The 27,500-nt window shown below is 35.8% G+C and overlaps 1 protein-coding gene across 1 annotated transcript in view; it reads right to left on the reverse strand.

Moving 5' to 3' along the window:
• The window catches only part of LOC144964902 (sodium/potassium/calcium exchanger 2-like), a 79,106-nt gene that overhangs the window by 6,692 nt on the left and 44,914 nt on the right, over positions 1-27,500 (reverse strand). Inside the window, exons 4-7 of the mRNA XM_078899638.1 lie at positions 26,265-26,392; positions 24,882-25,064; positions 19,263-19,394; positions 363-482 (exon numbers count right to left, since the gene is read on the reverse strand). Coding sequence (XP_078755764.1) covers positions 363-482; positions 19,263-19,394; positions 24,882-25,064; positions 26,265-26,392 — 563 coding nt within the window. The remainder of the gene's footprint in view (positions 1-362; positions 483-19,262; positions 19,395-24,881; positions 25,065-26,264; positions 26,393-27,500) is intronic.

Below are 27,500 nucleotides of genomic sequence, written 5' to 3' on the forward strand. Positions count from 1 at the left end.
TTCATTTCCGGTCACATGTACGGGGAAATAAATGAATCGACAAATGGTAAAACAAGAGAACATAAATCCATCAACCACTGCCGTTGCCAGGCAACCAGAGAAAAGAAAACAAGTCGGCAACGATTGTGTGATTGGGATGTATGCTGAATAAAACATAACAAAACAAAACGTCATAAATTAATGGCAAATCAATTAAATAAACAAATGAGTGAATTCATAATTTAAAAAAACAAAACGAACCAACAAAACAAAACAAAAAGAAGACAACAAAAAATGCAGACAGAAAACAAAAACCAAAAGATCAAAAAAAAAAAAAAAAAAAAAGAAAAAAAACATTGAAAAGAAAAACAAACAATTCTTACTTCGTCCGGAATTCCAATCGTCTCTCCTGTCTGGTTGGCCCACCACACCATAAGGTAAGAGAATCCAGCAATCCATAGAATACTCCCTAAAAACGTAACGGGGAAATACTTGCGTCGACCCTGAAAACATATGGAAATAAGAAAGACAATTAATTAAGTTTTAATGAAAAAAAGATCATTGGGACACACTGTGGTGTCCATAGCTGAGTCAAAAGCAAATTCAAGCATCATTGGGAACTGTTAGTGACAGAAAATTCTTGTACCGCCGTTATATCTACAAGTATGGTACTTATAATCCATCATCCCATATCGGCAAATGCAAACGAATACTTGGCTGCACCAGCGATGCAAAGTGTAATGACTGACAGGTTGCATGTGGTTAAATGCACGTTGACGATTTATCAGAAATTGTTAAAAGACCACAAACGAAATTATCATTAAATAGCCCCTCCCCCACTTTACGATAGACTAACGTCTTATCCAAAGGATAGCAGACAATTACTTTTATCTGTTTTGCGCCATAGAAACTGGGATAAACTCCGGCTCCATGGGCCTTACGACTCTAAAGGACTGAAGGACTTACCCCAACAAAGAATAAAAAAAAAGAAAAAAACAACAACAAAACAAAACAAAACACATTAAAAAAACAACAAAACAAAAACAAAAAAAACAAACACAAAAAACACACAACAACTGATAATGTAGAAATATTGTTTTAAAAACCTCAAAAAAATCTAAAAAACCAATATACAAATAAAAATAAAATAATTAAAATAAAATACACAACACAGTGCAATGCCTGAACCTTTCGGCCACTTTGCTCCCAACGAACAGAACCCATTTGAAAGACAATGACCACCTCGGTGAGAAGTATTTGACAAGAAACAGCCTACTATTGAATACATCACATTAAAAATTGAACTATTTCCTGACTTCTATATAAAGTTATAGCCTTCACTATTCATTTCATGAAGGTCTATTCGAATCACATGTAAAGCCGAGCCACCTCATATCATAGTATATTCTTTTATCAGAGCCTCCTGCTCATTTGTTGTTAGCATTAATTATTCATTATGTATTTTCTAAATCTCATGGATTGGTCAGCATTTATATTCCTATAGATCTTCATATTTTAAGTTTTCTTTCTGGATAGGTGGATGGATGGATGGGTGGTGGGTTGATAGATAAATAGATAGATAGATAGATAGATAGATAGATAGATAGATTGATAAATAGACAGATAGATAGATAGAAATATAGATCGACAGAGAGATGAATGGATGGGTGGTTTGATATATATATATATATATATATATATATATATATATATATATATATATATATATATATATATATATATATTATTTCACCTTTTAAAAATATTTATTGCCTACAAATTTGTTTTAGCCGATGCAATGGCTACTTTGGGGCAACACATTATGATCCATGTATATCAATGTATATATATATATATATATATATATATATATATATATATATATATAGAGAGAGAGAGAGAGAGAGAGATAGATAGAGAGAGAGAGAGAGACAGAGAGAGACAGAGACAGAGAGAGACAGAGAGAGAGAGAGAGAGAGAGAGAGAGAGAGAGAGATGGACGGATAAATATATAGATAAATATATTGATAGATAGATAGATAGACACATAGAGAGATAGGGAGTTGCTTTTCGTAGTCAAAATAATGAAGAGCATGAAATCCACTAGGTTAGTAAATGAGTTTGTTGAGGTGTTAATATGATCAGCAACAAAGGAAGATCACAGTGGTTCTCAATGTTGCCGGGGGATATTGTGAAATTATTAGAGATTTATACTGCTATTATCTGTTTGCCCTCTTCAGCACGAATGAACAGATAGCTACAGTCAGATTGGTAAGCCAGGCATGCGTTGGTTGCTATGATAAATAGACAACTGCCTCATTGCACTGGAACCTTATACATGACAATTTTATGTGGTCATGAGTGTTATTGTTGATATTGTAGATCAATGGAAGCGATATATATTCCGGTTTTCGTCCAAGTCATCAGTCACGCGATTTTTTGGTGTCCAACTATTGGATATTTCTTAACAAATGTAAATAGGCTGATTTGTTTATGAGAGTTGCAAACATACCCATGTGTCAAGTTGAACAAAATGACCAATCTTGATGTTAGATATTTCAAAAGCTGTGAACACTTTTCACTATGTGGGTCACTTTGAACACATATTCCAATGTGACCAATGACCTCGAGCACATCTTCTTCATCCATGATACAATCCAAATCTCTCATCGTGTGACTTTTTTCTGTTTGGGCGGCTATAATATGGTCTTGTGGTATGACACTCGCTTTCAGATCGGAAGGTCCTGGTTTCGAGCCTCGCTTGGCGCATAGTTGAGTCCTTGGAAAAAGCTCTTTACTCACATTCACTCACCGTACTCAGGTGTAAAGTGAATACCTGGCCGTTACAGTGTGTCTCTCTCGGAAAAAATGAAATATCGCCTAGCAGGCCTCATATCTCGTTCTACATATTACCTGTTGCTGTTGGTCATGGACCATGTATTGTAAAGCGCTTTGAGCATGTTTTGTGGATATTGCGGTATATTGAGGAAGCTAATCTTTTTTTAATTTTATTTTATTTTATTCATTTATTTTTTTTATTATTTTTTTTTTGGGGGGGGGGGGGGGGGGTCATTGCAGCGACATTTAGGGGACAAAGGCTTGAAACTGAAGTTGATCTTGTAGGAGAAGTTCAGGATTGATTTCCAAAATTTTACGTATGAACACATTTGATAAAGTTAGACAGACATTATTAAAAAGTAACAAAAGATTAACATTTTATCATGTTTGAGTTTCAAGTCAATCGGATTATTACTTATGTTACTTTCTGGCGTCCATCGCATGTGGTTCATGTAGGTCAAATTGAACACACTTTCCCATTTCCCGGCCTTTCCATTTACGGGAACTTCCGTTGCGTTCATGGGGGCCCCCTGAGTTATCTCTCTCTCCATGCCAATCATGAAATCTGCCAGTCGCTTGGAGATTACAATAGTCATTGATTTCATATTTATTGCGATACCATTGTTGTTATCTTCGCGTTTTCCAGATTTTATAGAATTTAATTTGAATATATTTTATACACAGTTATGCAAAATATGGGAAATCAATTGCGTGTTGTTTGTTTTAAAATGCAACCACCTATGCTACGGATATTACACACGTACCCGCTCACACACACAAACACACACACACACACACACACACTCAAATATATATTTTGAAAGAAATCGAGAAGAAGAAGAAGGAGAAGAAGAAAAAGAAGAAGAAGAAGAAGAAGAAGAAGAAGAAGAAGAAGAAGAAGAAGAAGAAGAAGAAGAAGAAGAAGAAGATAGGGCGAGAGATAGAGAGAGAACGAGAGAAAGAAAGAAAGAAAGAAAGAGAGAGAGAGTGAGAGGGAGAGAGAGGGAGAGAGAGAGAGAGGGAGAGAGAGAGAGAGAGAGAGAGAGAGAGAGAGAGAGAGAGAGAGAGAAATAGATAATATATATATATAATTATTACACAGCTTAAGCATTTATTATTTAAGTTTTAATGATGTTTCATCACATTCAAACCAATAGACTTTGACTACAGACATACTTATCATTTGACTATATCAATTAGTTATCATTTAACCATTTACTATTTTCTGAATTTATAAATGTAAGCCTTCTCAAACTATTTACTTAGATATAATTTTTGGAAATTTTGAATTATTTCAAAGATTTCGATTTCCTTTAAAACGTTGTCTTCAATAGATTACATGAAACACATTTAAAAATGATATATTTGACATCATGGACCAATGTTAAACCTAGTTAATAAATAAAATGGAAAACCCCATCGCCCGTCTTGGAGGCTGTCGCTTTAGCAGGTAGTCGAAACATCCGGGAGATCATTTTGATGTTTCACCGGGTAATAAAATCGAAATGAACTATGAATCAATGTTTGCAACAAGATGGTGGAATGTTAACATTTTTAAAAATTGATACTAATAAAATTTCATATATCGTATTAAACAAAGATCGAATAGGACCCCGTAGGGTGAGATGAAATGTCAATTGCCCTCTTACATCGGCCTCGGAATATCACAATCTTTTGGATGTTTTACTGAGGCCGATGTAAGAGGTCAATTGACATTTCATCTCACCCTACGGGGTCCTATTCGATCTTTGTTTAATACGATATATGAAATTTTATTAGTATCAATTTGTTTGTTTATTTTTCAGAGCACGGCAATATGGTGGTTTTTAAGATCAAATAAGGTTCCTTATTCGGGTTCGTTTGTTTGTTTTTAGGTGTTTAACGGTGCTTTCAACACTGTTTAGGTCATTTAAGCGCCCTCTATTCGGGTTCAATAACCTCTTCATCAACTCGACAAGATAATTGGCATTTACGATAAATGTAATAATGATTAGGCCATACATCAATCTCCCATTACTTTATCTAAAAATAAAATCTAATTATTAAGCTATTCCAGCAAGAATTGATTTTTTATTATTTAGTATGTCACTATTTATCATTGATACATTCGATAAAACCACCAATAAATAGTTTTGGAGTGGTGGATATATAGCGCGTACGGTAGATTCACGCTCTTCCCGGCCAGGCGGAGTTGTCGTACCAGCAAGGTCACAGGTTCGAGCCCCCATCGCCGCCGCGAAATTTTTATTCTTTATTGTCTTCTGGTACTTTCCTACTACTCACTTCATTCCTTGTTATTAACAAATAGTTACTGCTGTAACATGTCAACGTATAGGCACCAGTGAGTACAGTACGGCCATGAAGTCATAATGGTGGACAAACATGGCACAAGACATTTTTAATTATTATAATATTTATATTCAAACATGGAACTCACCGACGTACGATATGGATTATAAACCGGTTAACCTACTTTGCAACTTACACACAGCTGCTTGTTGCAACTGCCTATACTAGGGGGCCATGCGACAACAGACCTCCGCGCCCTTCATTGACAAGTGTCAAACCTTGCTGCTGGTTATAAAACGATCTTGAAAGCAGGGGATGAGCTCAAGGAATGGGTCGACAGATCCAAGTTGGAGGTTTGCAATTCTACTACGACAACAGAAAGGAGGTTGAGTTGGAGGAAGGGGAGGTGAGTGGGTTGGTATGCTAATTCTTAAAAGCTCATAATGCTCAAATAATATTTAATCTTGGAAACCTATTTCCTTTTTGACTGGCTTCAATTACTTCATAGGGTATATTTTTTTCTTCTCCGGAGAAGCACTTCCGCTGACCCAATAAATACAACGAGCGTTAAAGAATCACATGCCCGCACTCCCATACCTAACCATAAATTCTATTCAAGCACCCATCCCCTACACACAAACACACACACAGACACACACACACACAAACACACACACAAACACACAAACACACACACACACACGCACACACATACGTCAATTAACGCCAACCAACAATCGATTTATATTAATATAAAAGCGATAAGCAAAGAAAATCATTACCAGAGTGACACATTGACTCCGCATCATCGGATTCTAATCGGAAACAGTTCAGTGCGTAAAAATATTACAAAAACAAAACGGAAAATCGAAATACAAAATAGATAAGAAAGTAAGAAATGAATAACATTTATTATTTAGTGGGCATTTCCAAAAAGACAAGGTTATCTATTAAGCGTATCTTATCCGTTACTAAGGGTAATAAACAATGAACTCAATAACAGTATTTTGCAGTCGTAACAAGCGGTTTGTTGGTTGAAAAACGGTCGCAGTTCTATCTAATTATTTACAATTAAAAAACAAAAAACAAAAACAAAATAACATAAAATATTTTGTTGTTGTTGAATATAGATAGTATGCGTTTGGCTAAGAAGCTCAAAACATTGCCATCCGGAAAGATAACAGACCAACACACAAAACTATGTGTAACCTTGAACGCCTATAGTCTGGTTAATACAGTTTAGTGATAATTACTCATAAACGCGGATGGCAGAAAACAATTACAAAGACCCGAGTGATGTCATCTTCGTTCTATATATAGATATCTATAATAGAATGAAAGTTAGGCACAACAACACAGCATGACGTGACCAAATCTAGTCAAAGTTGGATCAAAGATGTCACACACGATACGTTGGAAGAAAACCATCCTGTCTACAGATTAAGCTGCAACTTGTCATTATCTATTCGCTTGTAAAACACATTGAGTAATGAATTTTTGATTAGCAATAAGCTATTTGTAGTTGGAATCAATAGAGTGATTGAATGGGTGATAATGTTGACAAACCCTTGCTTCAGAGATGTGCCCAGGGGAAATACCCAACTCGTCAACCCCAAGGTAAATTAGTACGTCGTAATAAACTGGTCAAAGATTCTGTGAGAAAACTAACATACACACACACACACACATACACACACACACACATTATATATATATATATATATATATATATATATATATATATATATATATATATATAAACACACACACACACACATATCTATATGTACAATGGGCGACTTAACCGTATGAAATAAGTTTCTTATGCATTGCTGGGGGAAATTAAACAATAAAATAAATAAAACATAAAATAAATAAAATTCTCCTTATTTGTCTCTAGGGTCTATTCCAAGGGAAGACGGGAATAACCCAGGCGTCAGTCACAATGCAGCGCCTCAAATTGAGCTAGGGTGAGATGACTTGCTCAAGGCCACATAACGCAGCGATACCTTTCTGGGTACGAAGCAAAGACCGTACCGCTGAGCCATGCTACCCCATGCGATAACAATGAATTTCGAACAAGTGTCCAATACCGCTACGCTACCTTGGGAGTATCAAATTAAGAAATTAAGAAATTTCTTAATTTGATATTTTCAAAAAATAAAATGGAGCAATTCAATTGTCTTCGTCCTCGTCCTCTCGTGTTCAATGTATGTGTTGTTTGGTGCAGGCGAGGGTTCACAACATAAAACGCATACCCTTGTGAAGAATATAGATGAGTATTAGAATTGTCGCAACTATCGGGATCTCTGTGGTGTATTGGTAGCACGTCTGACAGGTAATAAGAAGGTCTGAGGTTCGTTCCCCAGTCCAGGTATACTGATTTTTGGGATGGCTTTTTTCTTGTATTTTTATTTCTTGCTTTGCCTGGCACATTTCATACACACTTGTTCAGATCTTTATCTTATGCATTTGTGAACGAGTTTAAAATTTCAAATTGCATTATTTTCCTCCACATTTTATGGTGGGAACGAAACTGATGTCTCTCAGGTCTCTTATCCTGTTTTAGGCAGCCATTGAGGTGACAAGTTCTCACTAAATTATATCGAGAATTATTCTAAACAAATGCTATTATTGATTCAAAACACCGCTCTAAGCAATTGAAACAAGAAACTTAGCCCCTGTTGCTGAATTTGCAGTAATGGAATTCGCGAAAGGGTTACTTTAGTCTGTTTTCCAGACATAACCAAAGACAAAGGTTTGATGGTTAACAAAGTGAATAGGATTCAATAGTCTGATGTCCCTAAACAAAGAAAATCGGTACTTTTTATTCTTCATGTTGGCTAGAACTTTTTTACATGTCATGTTTTTTCCTCTGGATACACTTTTATGCTTGTCGGAGAAGTATTTCATAAGGGCAGTGATGGAGAGATAATGGCGTCCGCCATTGTTCCGATAGTTTAGAACCAGTTACTATGCGTCATTGTGATGGAAGTGACGTCACGACTGTTGAACCCTATTCCATTTACTTTTACAACATTTTATCATTTATTGTTGGGTCTCCTCATCCACAAGACTCTTTCTTTGCCATCTATTTATTCCAGAGAAGTCGTGCACATCTATAACAATAAATAGATTGTTTTGCTGTCTCTAGAGCAAAGGAAACACCGTGTATTGATGCTATGCGCTTAGTTAAATTAATCACAACATCCGCAAGCAGGATTTAACATTCCTACACACAAAACTGTGTGTGACCTTAAACGTTATAGTGTGATTGATACAATTTAGTGAGATCTACTCATGAAAAACAATAACAAAGAGCTGAGTGACGGCAGTTTCGTTCCTTCTAAAATTTTATTTAGAAAAAACATATTTACAACAGAGTGAGTAGTTCTGAGAGTTATAACAAAGATTCATCTTCAAATAATTTGATGAGTAACAAAGATCTCAATAAAACAAAATGCTGCTTGTAACGTAATGAGTGGGACGAATTTCCTGTTCTTGGTAGACAGAGGATTGATGATATACTACTGATTAACGAAATTTTATGCTAAACATTGAGCTTTTATCTAACGCAATATCCACTAAAAGTGCTCAAAGCATTCATTATACAAGGCGTCCCCAGCCTACATCAACACTTCACACGTAGGACGAGACATGACGACTGTTAGGCGATATTCCAATTTTTCCCAATAAGGACAACGCTGATAAAGGTCAGGTACTCATGTTACACCTTCCGATCCGAAGGTGAGTGTCATACCACAAGACAACATTATCGATCTTTGTCTCAAATTGAAATTTTTACCTTCGACACATGACAGTAAATTAGCATGGCAAGCCCCAGCAAATTTTGGAGTTATGTTTCCATTTTACTCTACTTTTTATAAACGGAGGGTTGGACCTCGATTCTCTGAACATTTATATCAGATTTTTAAATTTTGATTTTAGAAAACTTTCCAATTATCTCAGCTTGTTTTAACCCTTTTCCATTCCCCTCAGACACCTCCATATAGATATTGAATGCGGGTGGTTGGATGGGAGCATCACCCTTGAATCATATACCTATGATGTTCGCATGGGTGTACGATCCGATAGTGATGTCGTTTCTTCTTCTCTTTACTAGCCTATCCTGCTTCTTTGGTTTGTGATTGTATTTTTGACAGGGGATATTTTTTTTCTGTAAATCTTCTGCCTGTTTGTTCTTGGTTATTTATAATTTAGCTTATGATATCTTTAGGTTATGATTTTGATTTACATTTGTACTATTTTTGTTAGATTGCTTGTTTTTTTGTTTCAGCAGTCTCTCATATAACCTCAATTGTGTTGGAAGAGACCTAAAGCAACAAACAAACAAACAAAAAATAGATATTGAAACGTTATCGTTAAGCCTTTTTGCATTTATATATGTGTCATTAGAATTTCTGTAATTCCTGCAAACTGTATATAAAAGAAACAATTGAAAAATAGCGGAAATAATATTTTAACATGCAATCATGCTTTCATCCTTTAACTTTAACATGAAAGAGTAACAATTTCCGTTAATCTAAGTTTCCATGATCCGGTAATTTTTCATTAATTGCAACAAATATCCTTAAAGCTTTCGATTAAGCCATCACACTAAAGAAACTGCTTTCACCGGTGAATCACGAGTTAACAAGTTCCGCTCACTCTAACCAGAATGTCAACCAGAAAAGGAAACAAACTTCCCCGATTGAGTCTTTACTGTATTTCAAGAGGAATTGGAGAGGTGATTGTCTGGGAAAGTTTGAAATTCCAGATAATCTCCTTTCATCTGTGACACGAGAAAATCGATTTGTATTTCATTGAAAATTGGAAAGTATTGGATTTTAAAAACAAAACAAAACAGAACAAAAAAAAAAAAAGAAAAAAGAAAAACGAAACAAAATAAAGCAAAGTAAACCACAGCTTTAGGATATTTTATGACCAAAAAAAAACAACAAAACAAACCAAAACCGCGGGATTGAATCAGGTCCGTTTGCTGGTGTTATCTAGTCGGTCATTAACATATTTGAGAAAATGGGATAGTCTATTACATAGCACGACTTTAATATTAACTCGGAACCAGTTTTTGTTAACTATATCTTAGTATGGAAAGCCACGGTATTAAAAAATAAAGGGCCAGAAAATGACCCTCATCTTGGCAAAAACTCTCAAACCTGGGACCATGTGTAAAGATGTTATTAAACATGGAAATACTTTATGGGCAGCCTTTATTTCTACCCAGAAAAGAGAAGGGCCATTCGTGAATAATATTATTTGTAAATCTACAGATCAAAGGTGATTAAAAAAAAAACCACACCAAAACTCACGCTCTATTCCCCGTTGTTTTTTCAGCGCTGAAAATTGATCACTATAATGCATGTCGGGAGAAACGAACGAAGAAAATCAAATAATATTATGGTCTATGTCTGGTACACGAGTATCTACAGTTTTTTAATTTAAATTTTAAAAATACTGGTTACTCAACAGTTTTAGAAACAACGGCTTGTCATACCTTGGTATCCCAATCTCATCTCAGTGCAACCTCGATCGACTGATCACTAAAAGATATATTAGGGACCATGAAGTTTTTTATGTCGACTCAGAGCGTTTCTATGAATTCACTTTCAAGATCAACAAATTAACGGGAGCGTTCTATATTCATGTTTTCGTCCAACCAGGTCATCAGTCACATGATTTGTTGCTGTCCAACGATTGGATATTCCTTAAAAATGTAAACACGCTGCTTTGTTTACAAATGTTATAAACATGTGTCAAGCTGATCCAAATGACCAATCGTGATGTTGGATATTTATAAAGCTGTGAACACTTTTCGCAAAGTGGATCACTTTGAGCACATTTTGCAATGTGACCAATGACCAAGAGCACATGGAAAGTTAATATAGATCATGCCCATTAAGCATCTGATGACGGTCGAACTAATATAAAGACCGATAAATTAGCTGGAAGGCGTAAGTTACTGTGTCATTACATATTATATTGAAAGCGAATCTAATGAATTAAATGTTAAAATACCAACTCATCGGGCAATGAACCCAACGAACTGAGTTTATTTTCATTGTTGTCCACAAAAAGAGTATGTTTTTCACGGTCTTGGATTAAACTGTAAACACACACACACACATATAATAATAATAATAATAATAATAATAATAATAATAATAATAATAATAATAATAATAATAATAATAATAATAATAATAATAATAATATTAATAATAATAATAATAACAACAACAACAACAACAACAACTCCTTGAATAAGTAATAATAATAATAATAATAATAATAATAATAATAACAACAACAACAACAACAACAATAATAATAATAATAATAATAATAATAATAATAATAATAATAATAGTAATAATAATAATAATAATAATAATAATAATAATAATAATAATAATAATAATAATAATAATAATAATAATAATAATAATAATAATAATAATAATAATAATAATAATAGCTACATAACAATGTGAAACATTTACACTAAAGCCTCTCAGATTTTGACTAGAAAACTTTTCCTTCGTTATATAGACCAGTCGATCGATAAAAATATGTCGTACTCTAAAACTTTTAAAAACATTTTTTTCGACCAGAAAACTTGTCCTACAAATCTGGAAGTCCCAGGTTTGAGAGTTTTTAATACACGAGACAGCTGAAGCCAACGACGTCGATAAATCAATGACATTTTGATGCACTTGTTTTACAAAAGATTGGGAGATCATCGTCCAGAGTTGACCGACCAAAAATGGAACTGCCCTTACTAAAAAAACAAGGAGACCACATCGAATGGAAGGAAATAGTTACCAAAGTCACCTCGACAATAGGGTTCAACATTTGTGATGTCACTTCCCTCGTAAGGACGCACAGTAACTTAGTTACTGGTTCTAAACTATCGGAACAATGGCGGACACCCTAAAGAAATACTTCTCCGACGAGGAGAGAAACATTATAAATCTGATCATGTTTTGACTTATATGATCACATGACATGTGAAAAAGTTCTAGCCAGTATGAAGAATAAAATGTACCACTTTTCTTTGTTTAGAACCAAGTTGCTGGATGCTGCGCGGACGTGACGTCAGACTGTTGTATCCTATTAACCAGACAAAATGAACAGACACAAATAACTGGAAGTGAGAATCATAGGTCTACTTAAATGAGGGCACTGTTGACAGCCGTTTTTGTTGAATGGAAAACAATCATCTTAGGCAATTTTAATTGCATGTCTTTCTGCAGGAAATTTAGACTTACTTTTGAGGTTTTGATCCCGGGTGAAGTCGAATTTTTTTCCTTTCTGCCCATCTGGTTTTGTTAATTCTGGCGGAAATTACTTTGCGATAGAGTATCGTCCTATACAAATAGTTAGCAAGCAATTATTGTTATTGTCCGTTATTGTCCGATGGCTAAACACAATGGCAAAGAGCTAAATGAATTTGTTCACTCCTATAATTTGTTATCTGAGGACATTCGCGGTCAACAACCTTTGGAATCAGCGTCTGGTCAAACCTTTTATTAAAATGATAATATTAAATCTGCTGCCATATTAAAATTGTTGTTTCATAAACATAATAAAATTATTCAAAGTATTCTCATGAGTGTCGCGAATAAATGGGCGTCATGTATCAAAAATAGGTTTCCATGACAGCGGAGTGTTTTTGGAATCCGATGACAATGGCTTTATCATCAACCACTTAATGATAGTCATTCATTATTCTAAAGGCCTTGAATTCGATATTAAACCGGTTTAATTAACTACACTATATAATCGATAACATCTTATGGCAAATGATAGCTTCGTTATGGATTCAGCAAAGTTTTCTTTTAATATCAGATAGAATACATTACAACAAAGGGGAGTGATAAGTACAATAGGAGAAGTAGGTACCATGTGTCTGATTATACAAGCTGTCCATAAAGTCTTTCCCTGTTTAATAGTGTCTTTAACAGGAAAACGTCACAGAATTTAAATATGGACTTATATTTTAATAGATAAATGCTTTACATTTTGTTCACCATTTATCCTTTACTCAATGAGCCTCAGTATGGTTGCAATGGCTACCTAAAAACACATTTAACCTATTTTCGAATTCTTACCGTGTGTTTGTGTAGCTTTTATGGCGTGATCGATTCAAAATCAGCTCTTTTTTTTCACGGTTCTAACACCTGATATGGGAGCTGAATAAACAATGTCTCTGATGTAGCCCAATAGGAAAAACTCATAAGAGAATTTGTCCGGTAACCCAGAGGACCAGCAATCGAGTTCATCTATCCCAATCCATCTGTCTGGAAACGTGTCCCTTAGAAATTCATGAACGGCCTGTCTCCAAAGTGGAGGAGCACCGCCTTACTGGAAAAATTATATAATCCATGGCTGATGTTCACGATGTTGGGATGCAGCATAGAATTCTATCATATATGAATAGACATTTACAGTAATGGTTTTCTTGGTAAGGAAAGATGGGCCTATAACTGTTGTGCATCTGCCCACGCCATACATTCACTTTTGAACTGTTTCTTTCTCTTTCAATCACTCAAGGCAGTGGTTCTAATCCCAAATTTCCCACAAGATGTCCATTGATTTACCAGGTAATTGATCGATTAATAGAAGGAAAGATAAATAACTGGACAGAGAAATTAATAGATAAATAGACAGTTGGGCAGATATATAGATAGATATAGATGGATAGTTAGATAGATATTATAGATAGATAGATGGATAGATAATGGCTAGATGGATCAAACCGTTATAGAGATAGATGGATTGATTGCCAGATAGAAGAAGATTGTGTGTGTGTGAGTGAGAGCGAGAGAAAGATCGAAAGAGGGAGAGAGAGAGAGAGAGAGAGAGAGAGAGAGAGAGAGAGAGAGAGAGAGAGAGAGAGAGAGAGAGAGAGAGAGAGAGAGAGAGAGAGAGAGAGAGAGAAGAGGGTAGGGGGGGTGGTCAAAAAGAGATATAAATAAATAAAATACGACTAGATAGATAAAGGCATAATCAGACCAATATTTAAACAGGATACAGAATTCCAAGACAAAGTTCTCTGTGAGATACAAGAAGGACAACTTGTGTTTGACGAACAGGTGAGACCAGGATATGTTCCATACAGAATGCAAAAAGGTATTTAACCAGTTAACTGTTGTACTCTGGAAAAAGTCGTATCCAAAACTTTGGGCAGAAAACTCGTCCTTCAAATGCCGATCAATTCAAATTACACTTATCTTGGCAAAGACTGCCAAACCAGGGACTTTACAAAGCCCTAGGTTTGAGAGTTTTTGCCAAGACGAGGGCCATGTCCCAAGTTTGAAATTTTTGCCAAGATGAGGGTCATTTAAATCGATCGATATCTGACGAACGAATTTTCTGGCCAAATTTTTAAATACAAGTTTTTTTTTCAGAGTGCATCTGTGACACCAGGAAGAGAGAGGCGAGATTTTTCAATCGTAAACCTTTTGACAGATTGTCCCCTTCCACCATCCGACTTTAGAAGTCCCTACCAACCACTTGTTAACAAGCCCTTTCGACTGATGACTTAGAAAAATCGCACGCTGCTTCCCTCTAAAACCCCTGTTACTGAAAAGACGGCCATACAATCTTCAGCCTGAAGCTTTGGCCTGAATAGAAGAAGAAGAAGAAGAAGAAGAAGAAGAAGAAGAAGAAGAAGAAGAAGAAGGCGAATGGGCTTATTATGACCTTTTCAGGTTTTGGAGGATTTCAACTCTCGTCCTGACACGATCATTTCTCAGCGAGATGGGAAGATAATGGGAAACCTACTGCCAAACTCTTCCGTTAAGCACCGGCAGTAGCAAGATGGGTGACAATGATTGCACAAGTTCTGGTAATGCCCCTTTCGACTCACCCAAGTGTGAATAAGTACCTGGCTATACGCAGTGACTGATATTATTATACGAGGGCTCATAGAAAAAAAGCCTAAAAGGCAAAGTGACCTATAGATAGTTCGAAGATGACGTCACTCAGGTCTTTGTCATTGTTTTTTGCCATCCGCGTTTATGAGTAATGCTCACTGAACTGTATTAACCCGACTATAAACGTTCATGGAACACACCGTTTTGTGTGTTGGTCCGTTATACTTCCGGATGGCAATGTTATGAGATTCTTAGCCAAGCGCATACTATCTATATGAAATGAGAATGCGGGGGTAATGGATAAAGCATTGTGAAGAGCACTGAGCATGGCAAACGCGTGAAAATGCTCTTTATAAATGTTAATATTTTTTAATGTTTTACTAAGCACTTTATTGGATGCTGGGTCTCTGGAGAGAATACCGGAAGCGTTGAAATGACATATTGTCATGCCAATTATGTCGTTATCGAATCTACGCTTTGCCCAGCTAATAAGGCAATGCCAGTCGTCTCTTTTAACCACTTAACTGCCGTACCCTGAAAAACAACGTATTTAAAATTTGGTCAGAAATCTCATCCTTCAAATATCAATCGATTCAAATGACCTCATCTTGGCAAAAACTCTTAAACCTGGGACCTTTCAGGTCCCAGGTTTGAGAGTGTTTACCAAGATGAGGGTCATTTAAATCGATCAATATTTTGAGGACGAGTTTTCTGGCCCAAATTTTTAATTCGTGTCTTTCCAGAGTACGGCAGTTAACTGGTTAAAACATTAAAAAGAAGAAATACATTTATAAAACTCAGGATGTTTTACTAACACTGTAAATAATCAATTTGACACATTCGAACGGAGCCAAACAATCTATTAAAATATTCAGTCTTTCGTCCATAATACATTGTGGTCAAAGAGGTATCAAGGAATCCGAGTTTTTCTATGCTTATTGGTATCTCTAAGAGTCGTAGACACGTAACTCATTAAATCCGGTAATGATCTGGCTCGTTGCCTTGGCGACTCCTAACATATAAAGCGTTCCTACATAATATGGCGGAAGGAACCAACTTACCTATTGATCGTATAATACCTATGTATTCCTGCTATTTATACCTATCATCATTAATGCTTTCAACATCATCATCATCATCATCATCATCATCATCATCATCATCATCATCATCATCATCATCATCATCATCATCATAACATCATCATCATCATCATCATCATCATCATCATCATCATCATAACATCATCATCATCATCATCATCATCATCATCATCATCATCTTCTTCTTCTTCTTCTTCTTCTATTTCTTCGTCTTCGTCGTCGTATTCGTCATCATCATCATCGGTATCATAATAATAATAATAATAATAATAATAATAATAATAATAATAATAATAATAATAATAATAATAATAATAATAATAATAATCATCGTCATCATTATCACCATCATCATCATCATCATCATCATCATCATCATCATCATCATCATCATCATCATAATTGTTTTGGATACTATCATTTTCGATTATCATCTATTATCTTTATCAATCTTATCACAACTAAAACACCACAACCTCATTCCCCTACTTCCTCTCCTTCTCAATCACTTCTTTTTCCTGCTCCTGCTCCTCCTCCTCATCGCCATCATGATCATCATGAAAAAGATCCGAAGACCAACAACAGTAATATTAACAACAAAATCACACACAGTGTCTACGTGATCTAATGGACGTTGACACATTGCTTTGTGTAACTCTCCATGAGGTCCTTTTAAGAATGAGTTGTGTTTCCGTTTCACATCTGGTGAGCAGGTCACCAAGTACTCCAACTATCGCAGGTCACCAGACAGTTCCACCCAAATAAAACAGCTAAATTATTTATTTTCAATGGCATTACAATCGATTATCTTGATCTTTAATTCATCTGGTCGATTAGCGGCAAAGACCGTGATAATTATAATTGAGGAGGTAACCATCAAGATGATTCAAAATACAAACAAATTACAGATCTCTTTTTTCTTCTCCTATTATTTAACTTCTTGTTGCCATGGAAACAAATTACATTTCGTCCATTAAATAATTTAAGTGTGTGTAAATACGTTTGCGGCATATCGAGATGAAAGAAAAGACAGATGAAAAGTTTATAATTTGTTGGGAACTTGAAAGAGGAGTCCCTCATATGTTATTAAAACAGAAAGAATCGCTTCAGACTTTTTTCTTTAAAATCAAAGAAAAGATGAGAATCGCCATTTCTGTTTGACAATGTGACACATTAGGTAAGGCCCCAGGGTAAGATAAATATCTGAAATAGAGGCAGGCTGATTTTATGGGATGTTTTGTTTTTTTCTTGTATTTTTCTCTCTGCTTTGTCCGGCACTGCTTCATACACACGTTTTACGATTTCCGCCTGACAACAACAATTGGACATACAAGAAACAAAAGGAGACAACATGCATCGTCTAGCAACCTAAATTGGATTCAATAGTCTGATGTCACGTCGCCCAGCAACGGCGGCCATCGTGGTTCTAAACAAAGAAAATCGGTACTTTTTATATAGAACTGTGTAAAAATCAAAACATGATCAGATTTATAATGTTTTTTTTTCCCTCTGGATACGCTTTTATGCTTGTCGGTGAAATATTTCATAAGGGCGTCAGCCATTGTTCCGATAGTTTAGAGCCAGTTACTAAGTTACCATGCGTCATTACGAGGGAAGTGACGTTACGACTGTTGAAGCGTATTAAACAAGGTTCAAGTGACACCGTACGTGGCCTTCGTAAAGTTATGGCCTGATACTGATCAAAAAATGAAGTCAAAATGCCAGTCTTTTTCCACAAAAGAAAACAAATCGTGAGTTGTATTCAATAGTTCAACCAATAAAATAACTTGTTTCCATGAGCTCTACAAACAACTCACTAGGCAGGGCAAAAACCAAATAATGACGTCAAACTGCCAGTCCCTTTAGATTTCAGTATCAGGCTATAACATAACGATGGCGACGTACCGTAGCCATTGTTAACTTATAGCCTGACACTAACCAAAAAAATGACAAAAGACAAGTCTTTGGCCACAAAAGAAAACAAATCGTGAGTTGTATTCAACAGTTCAACCAATGAAATAACTTGTTTCCTTGAGCTCTACTAACGACAACTCAATGGAAGCTACACAAACCTAAAAAATGACGTCAAACTATAAGTCTTAGAGGGTTCTCGTGTTAGGCTAGAAGTTAACGATGACTACGGTCACACACTGAACAATTTTTGACTTGTACACTGTCCAGTTGAGCAGGGAATTCAATCCATGACCTCTCTCTCTCTCTCTCTCTCTCTCTCTCTCTCTCTCTCTCTCTCTCTCTCTCTCTCTATCTATCTATCTATCTCTCTCTCTCTCTCTCTATCTATCTCTCTCTCTCTCTCTCTCTCTCTCTCTCTCTCTCTCTCTCTCTCTCTCTCTCTCTTTACCAGCTGCTCCAACAAAGAAACAAGATAAAGAAGTTGAGGTGGCAGAAATTAGGATGTTGAGATGGTCACTTGGCTGGACAAGAAAAGATAAAGTGAGAAATGAACGAATTCGAAGGTTGACTGAAGTGAAGAATGTATCAATAAAGATGAGAGAAGATAGATTGAAATGGTTCGGACATGTAAAGAGATCAGAGAGGAGTACGTGGGGAGGAAAGTATTGGACTTACAAATAGCGGGAAAGAGGAAAAAGAGACGCCCAAATACTAGATGGGATAAGGTAAAGGATGATATGAAAGAACGGCCTGGCGGAAGACGATACGCTGAACCGAGATGCATGGAGATGTGGCATTCATTATGGCAACCCTGCAAAATGCGGGATAAGCTGAAAGAAGAAGAAGAAGAAGAAGAAGAAGAAGAAGAAGAAGAAGAAGAAGAAGAAGAAGAAGAAGAAGAAGAAGCCGGCCATTATCATGATTAGCTGTTACTAAATTATCTCAATCAGACTATAACGTTCAGGGTTGTGTCGTTGTGAGTTATATCCGGCTGGTGGATGTTATGAGTATTTTGAATAAACGAATAGCATCAATACCAGCCCCTTTGCTTGTTGAGTGGAGCTGTATCAACCATTTGAATAATTTGAAGCCCTTCCCTCCCCTCCACTCCTAAAACAAACAAGACAAAACAACACAAATAACAACTACAAAAACAAACAAACAAAGAAACAAAACAGAAAAAAAAAATAATACCAAAACAAGAAAACGCGATTATCTGATAGAATTATCGAAGACTTACCGGTTTTCTGACGTCGGGCAATGTAAACCACAGAGGAACGAGAATGGGCGCTACGACGATGTAGGTTATTCGTTTCCTTGTTGTGTCCGGCCAGCTCATATCCAATGGCTCTTCTTCTTCTTCTAGTCTCACCTGTGATACATAAATCATAGGGCTTTCGTAAATACAGCGGAGTAGGTGATAATGATACCGATGATGACGATAATATATATATTAGTGATGATGATGATATGATGATGATGATGATGATGATGATGATGATGATGATGATGATGATGATGGTGGTGGTGGTGGTGGTGGTAGTGGTGATGATGGTGATGATCGTGTTGTGATAATGATGATGATGATGATGATGATGATGATGATGATGATGATGATGATGATGATGATGATGGTGTTGATGATTATGAAGATGATGTCATTATAATCTTTTCTAAGTCAATTTAAATGTAATAAGGTATTGATTGATACTATTGTACTCATACAAAACTCATATGGAATCTTCATTTTGGCTTCTACTTCAAAGATCGATCGATTAAAATGACTCTAAGTAAGTAAAAAAGTCCCAAACCAGAATTAACACTTTTGACAAGTCGATGAGGGTCATATCAATCGATCAATATTTGAAGGGCTCGTATTCTGGCCTTAATGAAACGATGTGTTTTGTGAGAAAAACTACGGTACTGTTGTACTCTGAAAGATCACGTTAAAAAAAATTTGGCCAGGAAATCCGCCCTTCAAATATCAATCAATTACTATGACCATCATCTTGGTTAAAACTCTCAAAAATCGTTTGAGAGTTTTTACCAAGATGAGGGTAATTTTAATCGACCGATATTGAAGGACGAGTTTTCTGGCTAAAATTTTAAATACGTGTTTTTTTTTTTTGTTTTTTTTAGAATACGCTAGTTTAGTGTACCATGATCATTTTTGAAAACTTAATGATTTTCTCGGGTTTGTTTTCCCGCTGTTTGATGTAGAGATAACTGACATAAAATGAATTGTAAAAATGTGTCTTAGATGTAATGGAACTAGAACCAAAGAAAACATTTAATAAAAGTGTTATTTCGTGTTGTTTGATACTGATTTCTAGATTTTTATTTATTATGTATTAATCACAAATGTATTGTCTTTGAGTATGCTTTGTCATTCCACAGCAAACTTAGTAGTAGTAGTACTAGTAGTACTAGTAGTAGTAGTAGTAGTAGTAGTAGTAGAGTAGTAGTAGTAGTGGTGGTGGTCATAGTAGTAGTAGTAGTAGTAGTAGTAGTAGTAGTAGTAGTGGTAGTAGTAGTAGTAGTAGTAGTAGTAGTAGTAGTAGTAGTAGTAGTAGTAGTAGTAGTAGTAGTAGTAGTAGTGGTGGTCGTAGTAGTAGTAGTAGTAGTAATAGTAGTAGTAGTATTAGTAGTAGTAGTAGTAGTAGTAGTAGTAGTAGTAGTAGTAGTAGTAGTAGTAGTAGTAGTAGTAGTAGTAGTAATAGTAGTAGTAGTAGTAGTTGTAGTAGTAGTAATAGTAGTAGTAGTTGTAGTAACAGTAGTAGTAGTAGTAGTAGTAGTAGTAGTAGTAGTAGTAGTAGTAGTAGTAGTAGTAGTTGTAGCAGTAGTAGATTAGTTAAAATTTAACAGGTTCTCTTTCTTTCTTTCCACACTTCTTTTTTGTTGTTGTTGAAAACCTTTGACTTTCACCATTTAACAAAACGATTCGAGAGAATCTCGGTCATTCTCCAACCATTATCGATACTGAAATTGTATCATCAACGTAAACATTGACATCACAAGACAGATTAGAATGTAGTCAGTATTAATGAAATCAGATCAATCCAATTATGTGATTAGTAACAGATCATATCGGTTAGCATCCATAACAGTAGACAAATGTCAAGATATTTCAGTGTTCATTATTATTGTATTATGTATTAAGGAAATGTCTTTGATAATTAACTCAGTTCTTGGTATTAAAATGAATTATAAATAAACTGATTTATGCGGATTTTATTGACTGCTTAAGAAACGCCAAGAAAAGATCCTCAGATTCATCAAGCTCAAGGAGACGGAAGTTGTCACGTGTTCTTTTCGTGAAATGGACAGCAGGTCACAATATTGTCTTCTGCCCGTTGCCCCTTAATGAGACACAATCCTGCAGATTACTTCTCACGCTTTCACGATCGTTTCTGGCAGACAAAGAAGCAAGTGTAATATGATGTCGAACCAAAGAAGTTTATGTGGGAATTGTGTGCTCTACTCACTGAGAGCATCATGCCTGCCATGATAGAAACTGATAAATGGTGTTTATTAAAAAGTTTTTTTTTAATTTTCCACGTCATGTTTTCAATGCTCATTGTCAATGGCATCAAACCTAAGTATTACACAACAAATCTGACAACCACTCGGCAAAGGCGGTTCCCCCATGACTGGTGTAGCATTTTACGTCTCACCCCCCCCCCCCCCCCCACCCCACCCCACCCCATTTCAAACGGATCACTGTGCAGTGTATCACCAGAATATGAATGATTTACGCTCTTCAGTTTTTCTTTGCACTGAGCACAGGTTGACATTAGTCAATGGCAAAACCAAGATAGAAAATCGTTTGTCAAAGGCATTTCCTCTATATTATTGTTAAACGTGACAGAGATTGATTGGTTTTCACCATTGCTCAGGGTTAAAGAAAATGGATCGTAACTGTTTGTTATTTCTTTCAAACTTTTCAAACTTACCTTTTCCTTTTTCTGTGACAAATTTAAATAGAAAATGAAATTAGAGTACTTTCAACTTATTAAAATTCAATACTGATCTAACAAAAAGGTGAAAATGGAAAGGCTTCGGATAGAAACAAGTACAAACGATGGACCTCTTGGGTACACACCCTCCGTCAGTAAAACAATAAACAAAGGAGCGTTGAAAACAAATAAAACAAAATGTAGTGAAAATTGTACAACTTTCACGATCCCAGGCTTCAAGTACCCCCCCCCCCCCCCCTCCTTCCCCATTCAATACTGACACACTCTGAGAGATGGATTTGAATGCTAACACTCTGCCCTTTCCATTAAAAAAGTAATACCAAAAATGAATATAACAGCTTAACAAACAGCAAAATACCAAACACGGAACGTTTCGGGCTCAAAACCCTTCTTCAGCCAATACTAAAAATCAATTAAGACATTACTTAAATTTTTAAAAAAATTAGATAGACGGTCGTCTATCTGGGTTTTAAGTAATTTATTTGTTTTCATTTTTTTAAAACATTCCACAGCTTTTAGCAGCTTAGTTTTACTTTGTCCTTTCCTATTATAATACTATGAGTCTGTTTTTTTAATGTGAAAAAAATACATTCCAAATTTGAATCCTGTCAATTTTATTGGCATTTTCCCTTTTTATTCCAGAAACTCAGAGAAAACAACGATGATGGCAATAGAAGGTCAATTGCTGTACGACAATTTAGTCACGTGGTATCATGACTCATTTACTGGTAATTAGACGATCTCTTGATTTCACTTTCGTCTGAAGGATTATCTGTGGACTTATTTGTCTAAAGGTCAAACGTTTAAGCTTCCCTTAATCCTCGTTTTAAACCAGTTAACTGCCGTACTCTGGGAAAAAAAGATTTGACCAGAAAATTCGTCCTTCAAATATCGATCGAGTTAAATGACCTTCAGCTTGGCAAAAACTCTCAAACCCGGGATTCACGGAGTCCCAGGTTTGAGAGTTTTTTTCTTGCCAAGATAGGGGAATTTCACTCGATCGGCACTTGAAGGATGAGTTTTCTGGCCAAATGTTTAAATACATGTTTTTCTAGAGAACGGCAGTTAACTGGTTAAACAAATTCTAAATAAGAAGGTTGTATACATCTGAGTTTTAATTAAGTAAGTAAATTCCCTAATATCTAGTCTTGTATAACTGCATTACGTAACCTTCAAATCGGCGGTTTAAAATGTCCTCAAATCACAATTCTCCCACAATGTATCTGGCTATAGGATAAAAGACCTAACCGTTTTCATCAATAGAGCAGTAACAGATGTGATTTAGGCTTCCATGATGCCCGATTCTCTATTTATTCATGTATGGTAGGACTACAATAGAAGTCCGCCCGTAAGGATTAATCGGGCTATTTTCAGATGATCAAAATTAAATAAATCAGTTTTGTTGTACTTTACATACTTTGAGAACACAAGTCCTGTTTCATTTTTTAATAAAAAATTCCTCATAATTCAAAATCAAGCTATACAAAAAAATAAGAAATAAAAAATAGAAAGAAAGAATGACAACATGAAACTGAATGACTTCATCGCGCTGATCAAACAATATTAGGGTAATAGTCAGCAATAGAAACGAAAATATTACCTCAAACACCTTGATAACAATGTGGTATAAGCCAATTTAGATATTTTATGACATAAAGCTTATCATCTTAGAACACTTTAAAAGTTCGAAACGGAAAACATCATAGAACAAGGCAAATCTACAGGATCACCTCCAATGCTGGACCCTAACGTTACGCTGGGGCTCACACAGTTAGCTTTTCGCAACGCGCTAAACATCTCAGCCTGTTGTCTATATGAAGCTTAGAAGCTTGTTTGTTCAAAATTTTAATGACTTTCACTAAAATTGCGTCGTATTCGCAAACGAATCTTTGACTCAATTTTATAGGATTGCTTATGCCATAATATAGCGAGATAAAGAAATCACACAAGAAACCTTTAATAAGTAAGTCGTTCATTCATTATCCAACAAACGCATACCCCAAGCCATGAGATTGTCTAGACTAACAACGCAATAAATTAATCTGTTAAGTTGACAGGTGACAACCAATAACGACACGTCATGACTATAATCATTAACATATGATGTTTATTATGTAAAAAGCCTCACATTTGCGGAGTTTGAGTTTATCATTCTTCAGAATAAATTCTAATGTAAAGAGCGGTATTTCCACTTTACAATTTGCGATGGCGAACTATTTACGCTCATTCATTTACAAATCTGATAACCCGAGTTGTTATTGTTTCGTTATAGTGGAAGGACTCCCAACCCAAACAGAAACTTCCATTACTTTACATCAATGATAAATATACGTATTAATTTGCGTCAAGTTTCAGACTTGTAAATATATAGGTAAATCCCCTAAGGAACAAAGCTATCAAAACTCAGAAGTAACAAAGTAATAAAAATCCCAGGTCTCCTTCCAATCAAAGACAAGTGACTTGCGCCACCTACAGACCAAATCAATAAATTATAATATGGTTATGCACCCAAATCAACCGGGCAATATACTGTTTTACGAAGGTTTGTCACAAATAAGTTGCTTTGTTTTTATTTTGTTCGATGTGGATTAACTTGAACTGTTCTTAGCAATAAAAAAAAAAACTCATGTTCAATGTGGATTAACTGGAACCGTTCTTAGTAACCAAAAAAATAATATTAAAAGCAGAGAGTATTCAGAGAAGATACCTCACTCGAACAAATGTTTCAGTCCTTAACTTCTTACACTGCAAAGGGGCTTGACCCCACAAAGGTAATGACTCCTTGGTACCTTTTTTCGTTTTTTCAAAAGTATAGAGCCGCGCGGGGACTTGAACCATACCTTTCGGAGGGATCAGGTTTTATTCTAGTACTTAGTTCTTACCTCATCAGAACTTTGACTATCCGCTGTCTTCTCTGGGGATTGTCCCACCGACATGTCTACGTCTCTGCTTGTGACCTTTGAACCCGTGTCAGAGTCCCGGTTGTAAAAGTCGGGATTTGTGGAGTGGTTAGAAGATCCGTTGGTCTCAACACCATTTTGGGCTATTTTCCCATTGGAGATCACCTGTTATGACAAAGTATAAACAATGGAATTCAGAAAAGTGAGTGGAGAAGACATTTATGACGTTATTATTATTATTATTATTATTATTATTATTATTATTATTATTATTATTATTATTATTATTATTATCATTATTATTATTATTATTCTTATTCTTATTATTATTATTATTATTATTATTATTATTATTATTATTATTATTATTATTATTATTATTATTATTATTATTATTATTATTATTATTATTATTATTATTATTATTATTATTATTATTATCATTATTATTATCATTATTATCATCATCACCATTATTATTATAATTATTATTTGATATAGCGCCAGTATCCACAATCCGGTGCTCAGAGGTGCTTTACAATATATTTTTTTTTGGTATCACACGCGTTCATTCATTCACCACAAGTCACGCAGATCTTGTTCGAAGGCACATAGAATCACGATAATGCAGGATGAAAAAGGTTGGTTTTTAAATGCAGTTTGAAGACTGGTAGACTTTCACATTGTCAGGTTTTAGGTGGTCAAGAATTCCATACGATTGGAGCCGAAAATGCAACAAGAAATCAAGTGAGTAGAGAAGTGCCAGAGACAATAGAGAGTAACAACTTTTCCAGCAATGAGTAGTCGAACCCACGACCCGACTGTTAAGGCACCTCCACCTAGCCACGAGAGGGACGCTCTTCAATCGAGTGAGCCTTAAACTGGTAAATGAAAAAAACCCCGTTGAAATCTGTTTGACAAACCGTGGTCTGCTATATAAATACCGCAATATCTAATCAAAGCGTTTTACAAGCAAAGAATTAAAAAGTAGTCCTTCAGAGCCATAAGGCCCATGGAGCCGGAGTTTATCCCGGTTACTACAGCTAGAAATGGACAATAGCAATTAAATACCATCCTTTGGATAGGACGCTAGTCTATCGCAAAGTACTTCCCGCCAGACCCGGCTACGCATTAACGGCCTGGTGGACAGAGGGGTCGGAAAAAATCTCGACTGGACCCGGGATCGATCTTGGTCCTTTTGCCTGTGAATCGAGTGCTTTACCAACTGATATATCGAGACCCCCCTCCCCCCAAAGCAAAGAGCCATACTTAAGATGTAAGACCAGATACGACTTCTGTAAAAGCATTACATTTATTTTTCATTGAGATCTCCGCAGTCAAGTAGATACTTGAATTTGGACTCACTTTGATTTGCATGTTGTTGTCATTGTCTACTTGTGAGGCAAGGTTGTTGTTGGCACCCCGCTCGTCGTCATTGTTGACAATCACCTGAAGAGTAGCTTGGAGCTGCATCGCTTTGTCGTGGACCTTGGCTGTGGAGTAATAAATAAATGTTGTAAAAAAGATGCACAGTAAGGAATGTAGCATTGTTTACAATCAATTTTGTACCAATTTCCATAAATAGTAATGATGTCAACTTTACACAAATGTTATTTGATTTGAAAATGTCAAACCTCTAAATTTACTATAGTAGGACGACATATGAGGCTATTATATCTTCTAAAATAGTTGTTTTTTTATAATGAAAAATGAAATCAACTTCATTTATGCGGGTTGGAATCATCGGAAATCAAACTTGTTTTATTGCGCTCTAACAAGCTCGCTGAACAATTTGGATCAAACCAGGAATTCAAAAATGGAGAGAAAAATAAATTGAATAAATGTGGCTCAAATAAAGTATGAAATGGTCGGTATGGAAAAGTGCAGGACAAAGCAGAAATAAAGATACAAGAAAAAAGCCTGTCTCGACTAATTTTTTGGGATGATTTTTTTTGTTGCACTTCTCTTTCTACCTGTCTGGCATACACACATTTTCAGATATTTATCGTACACCAGTGCCTGCTCCCTAATGTGTTATTCATATAATAGGTACGGAGAAGTGCCGGAAGAAAACAGAGAATAAAAAGTCACGGGACCAGTGCCAAACTCAGGATCCAATTGACACGACACTTTCCGCCTGGCTGAAAGAGAGAGAGAGAGAGAGAGAGAGAGAGAGAGAGAGAGAGAGAGAGAGAGAGAGAGAGAGAGAGAGAAAGAGAGAGAGAGAGAGAGAGAGAGAGAGAGAGAGAGAGAGAGAAAGAAAGAGAGAGAGAGAGAGAGAGAGTGAGAGGAGGGGGGGGGGGGAATCGCACTATCAACTGAGCCATCCAGCCAGACTATCCTGAGTTTGGCACTGACGCCGTTACTTTTTATTCCCCTTTTTTTCATCTGGCACTTCTCCATACCGAATTTTTCTCAGCAATATCTACTAAACGTGGCCATGACGCTTTACAATGGGGTCCCAAGTCAACATCAACACCTTACAAGTAGGTCAAGACATGGCGCCTGTTAACCTATATTAAAAGTTGTAATTTTCGAATGAGACAACGCTGTTAACGGCCAAGTACTCATTTTACAACTGAGTGCGGTGAGAGAGCCTTT

Source organism: Berghia stephanieae, chromosome 2, assembly GCF_034508935.2.
Source record: "Berghia stephanieae isolate SIO BIC M18660-M18661 chromosome 2, UCSD_Bste_1.3, whole genome shotgun sequence".
In the NCBI taxonomy this organism is placed as follows: domain Eukaryota; kingdom Metazoa; phylum Mollusca; class Gastropoda; order Nudibranchia; family Aeolidiidae; genus Berghia; species Berghia stephanieae.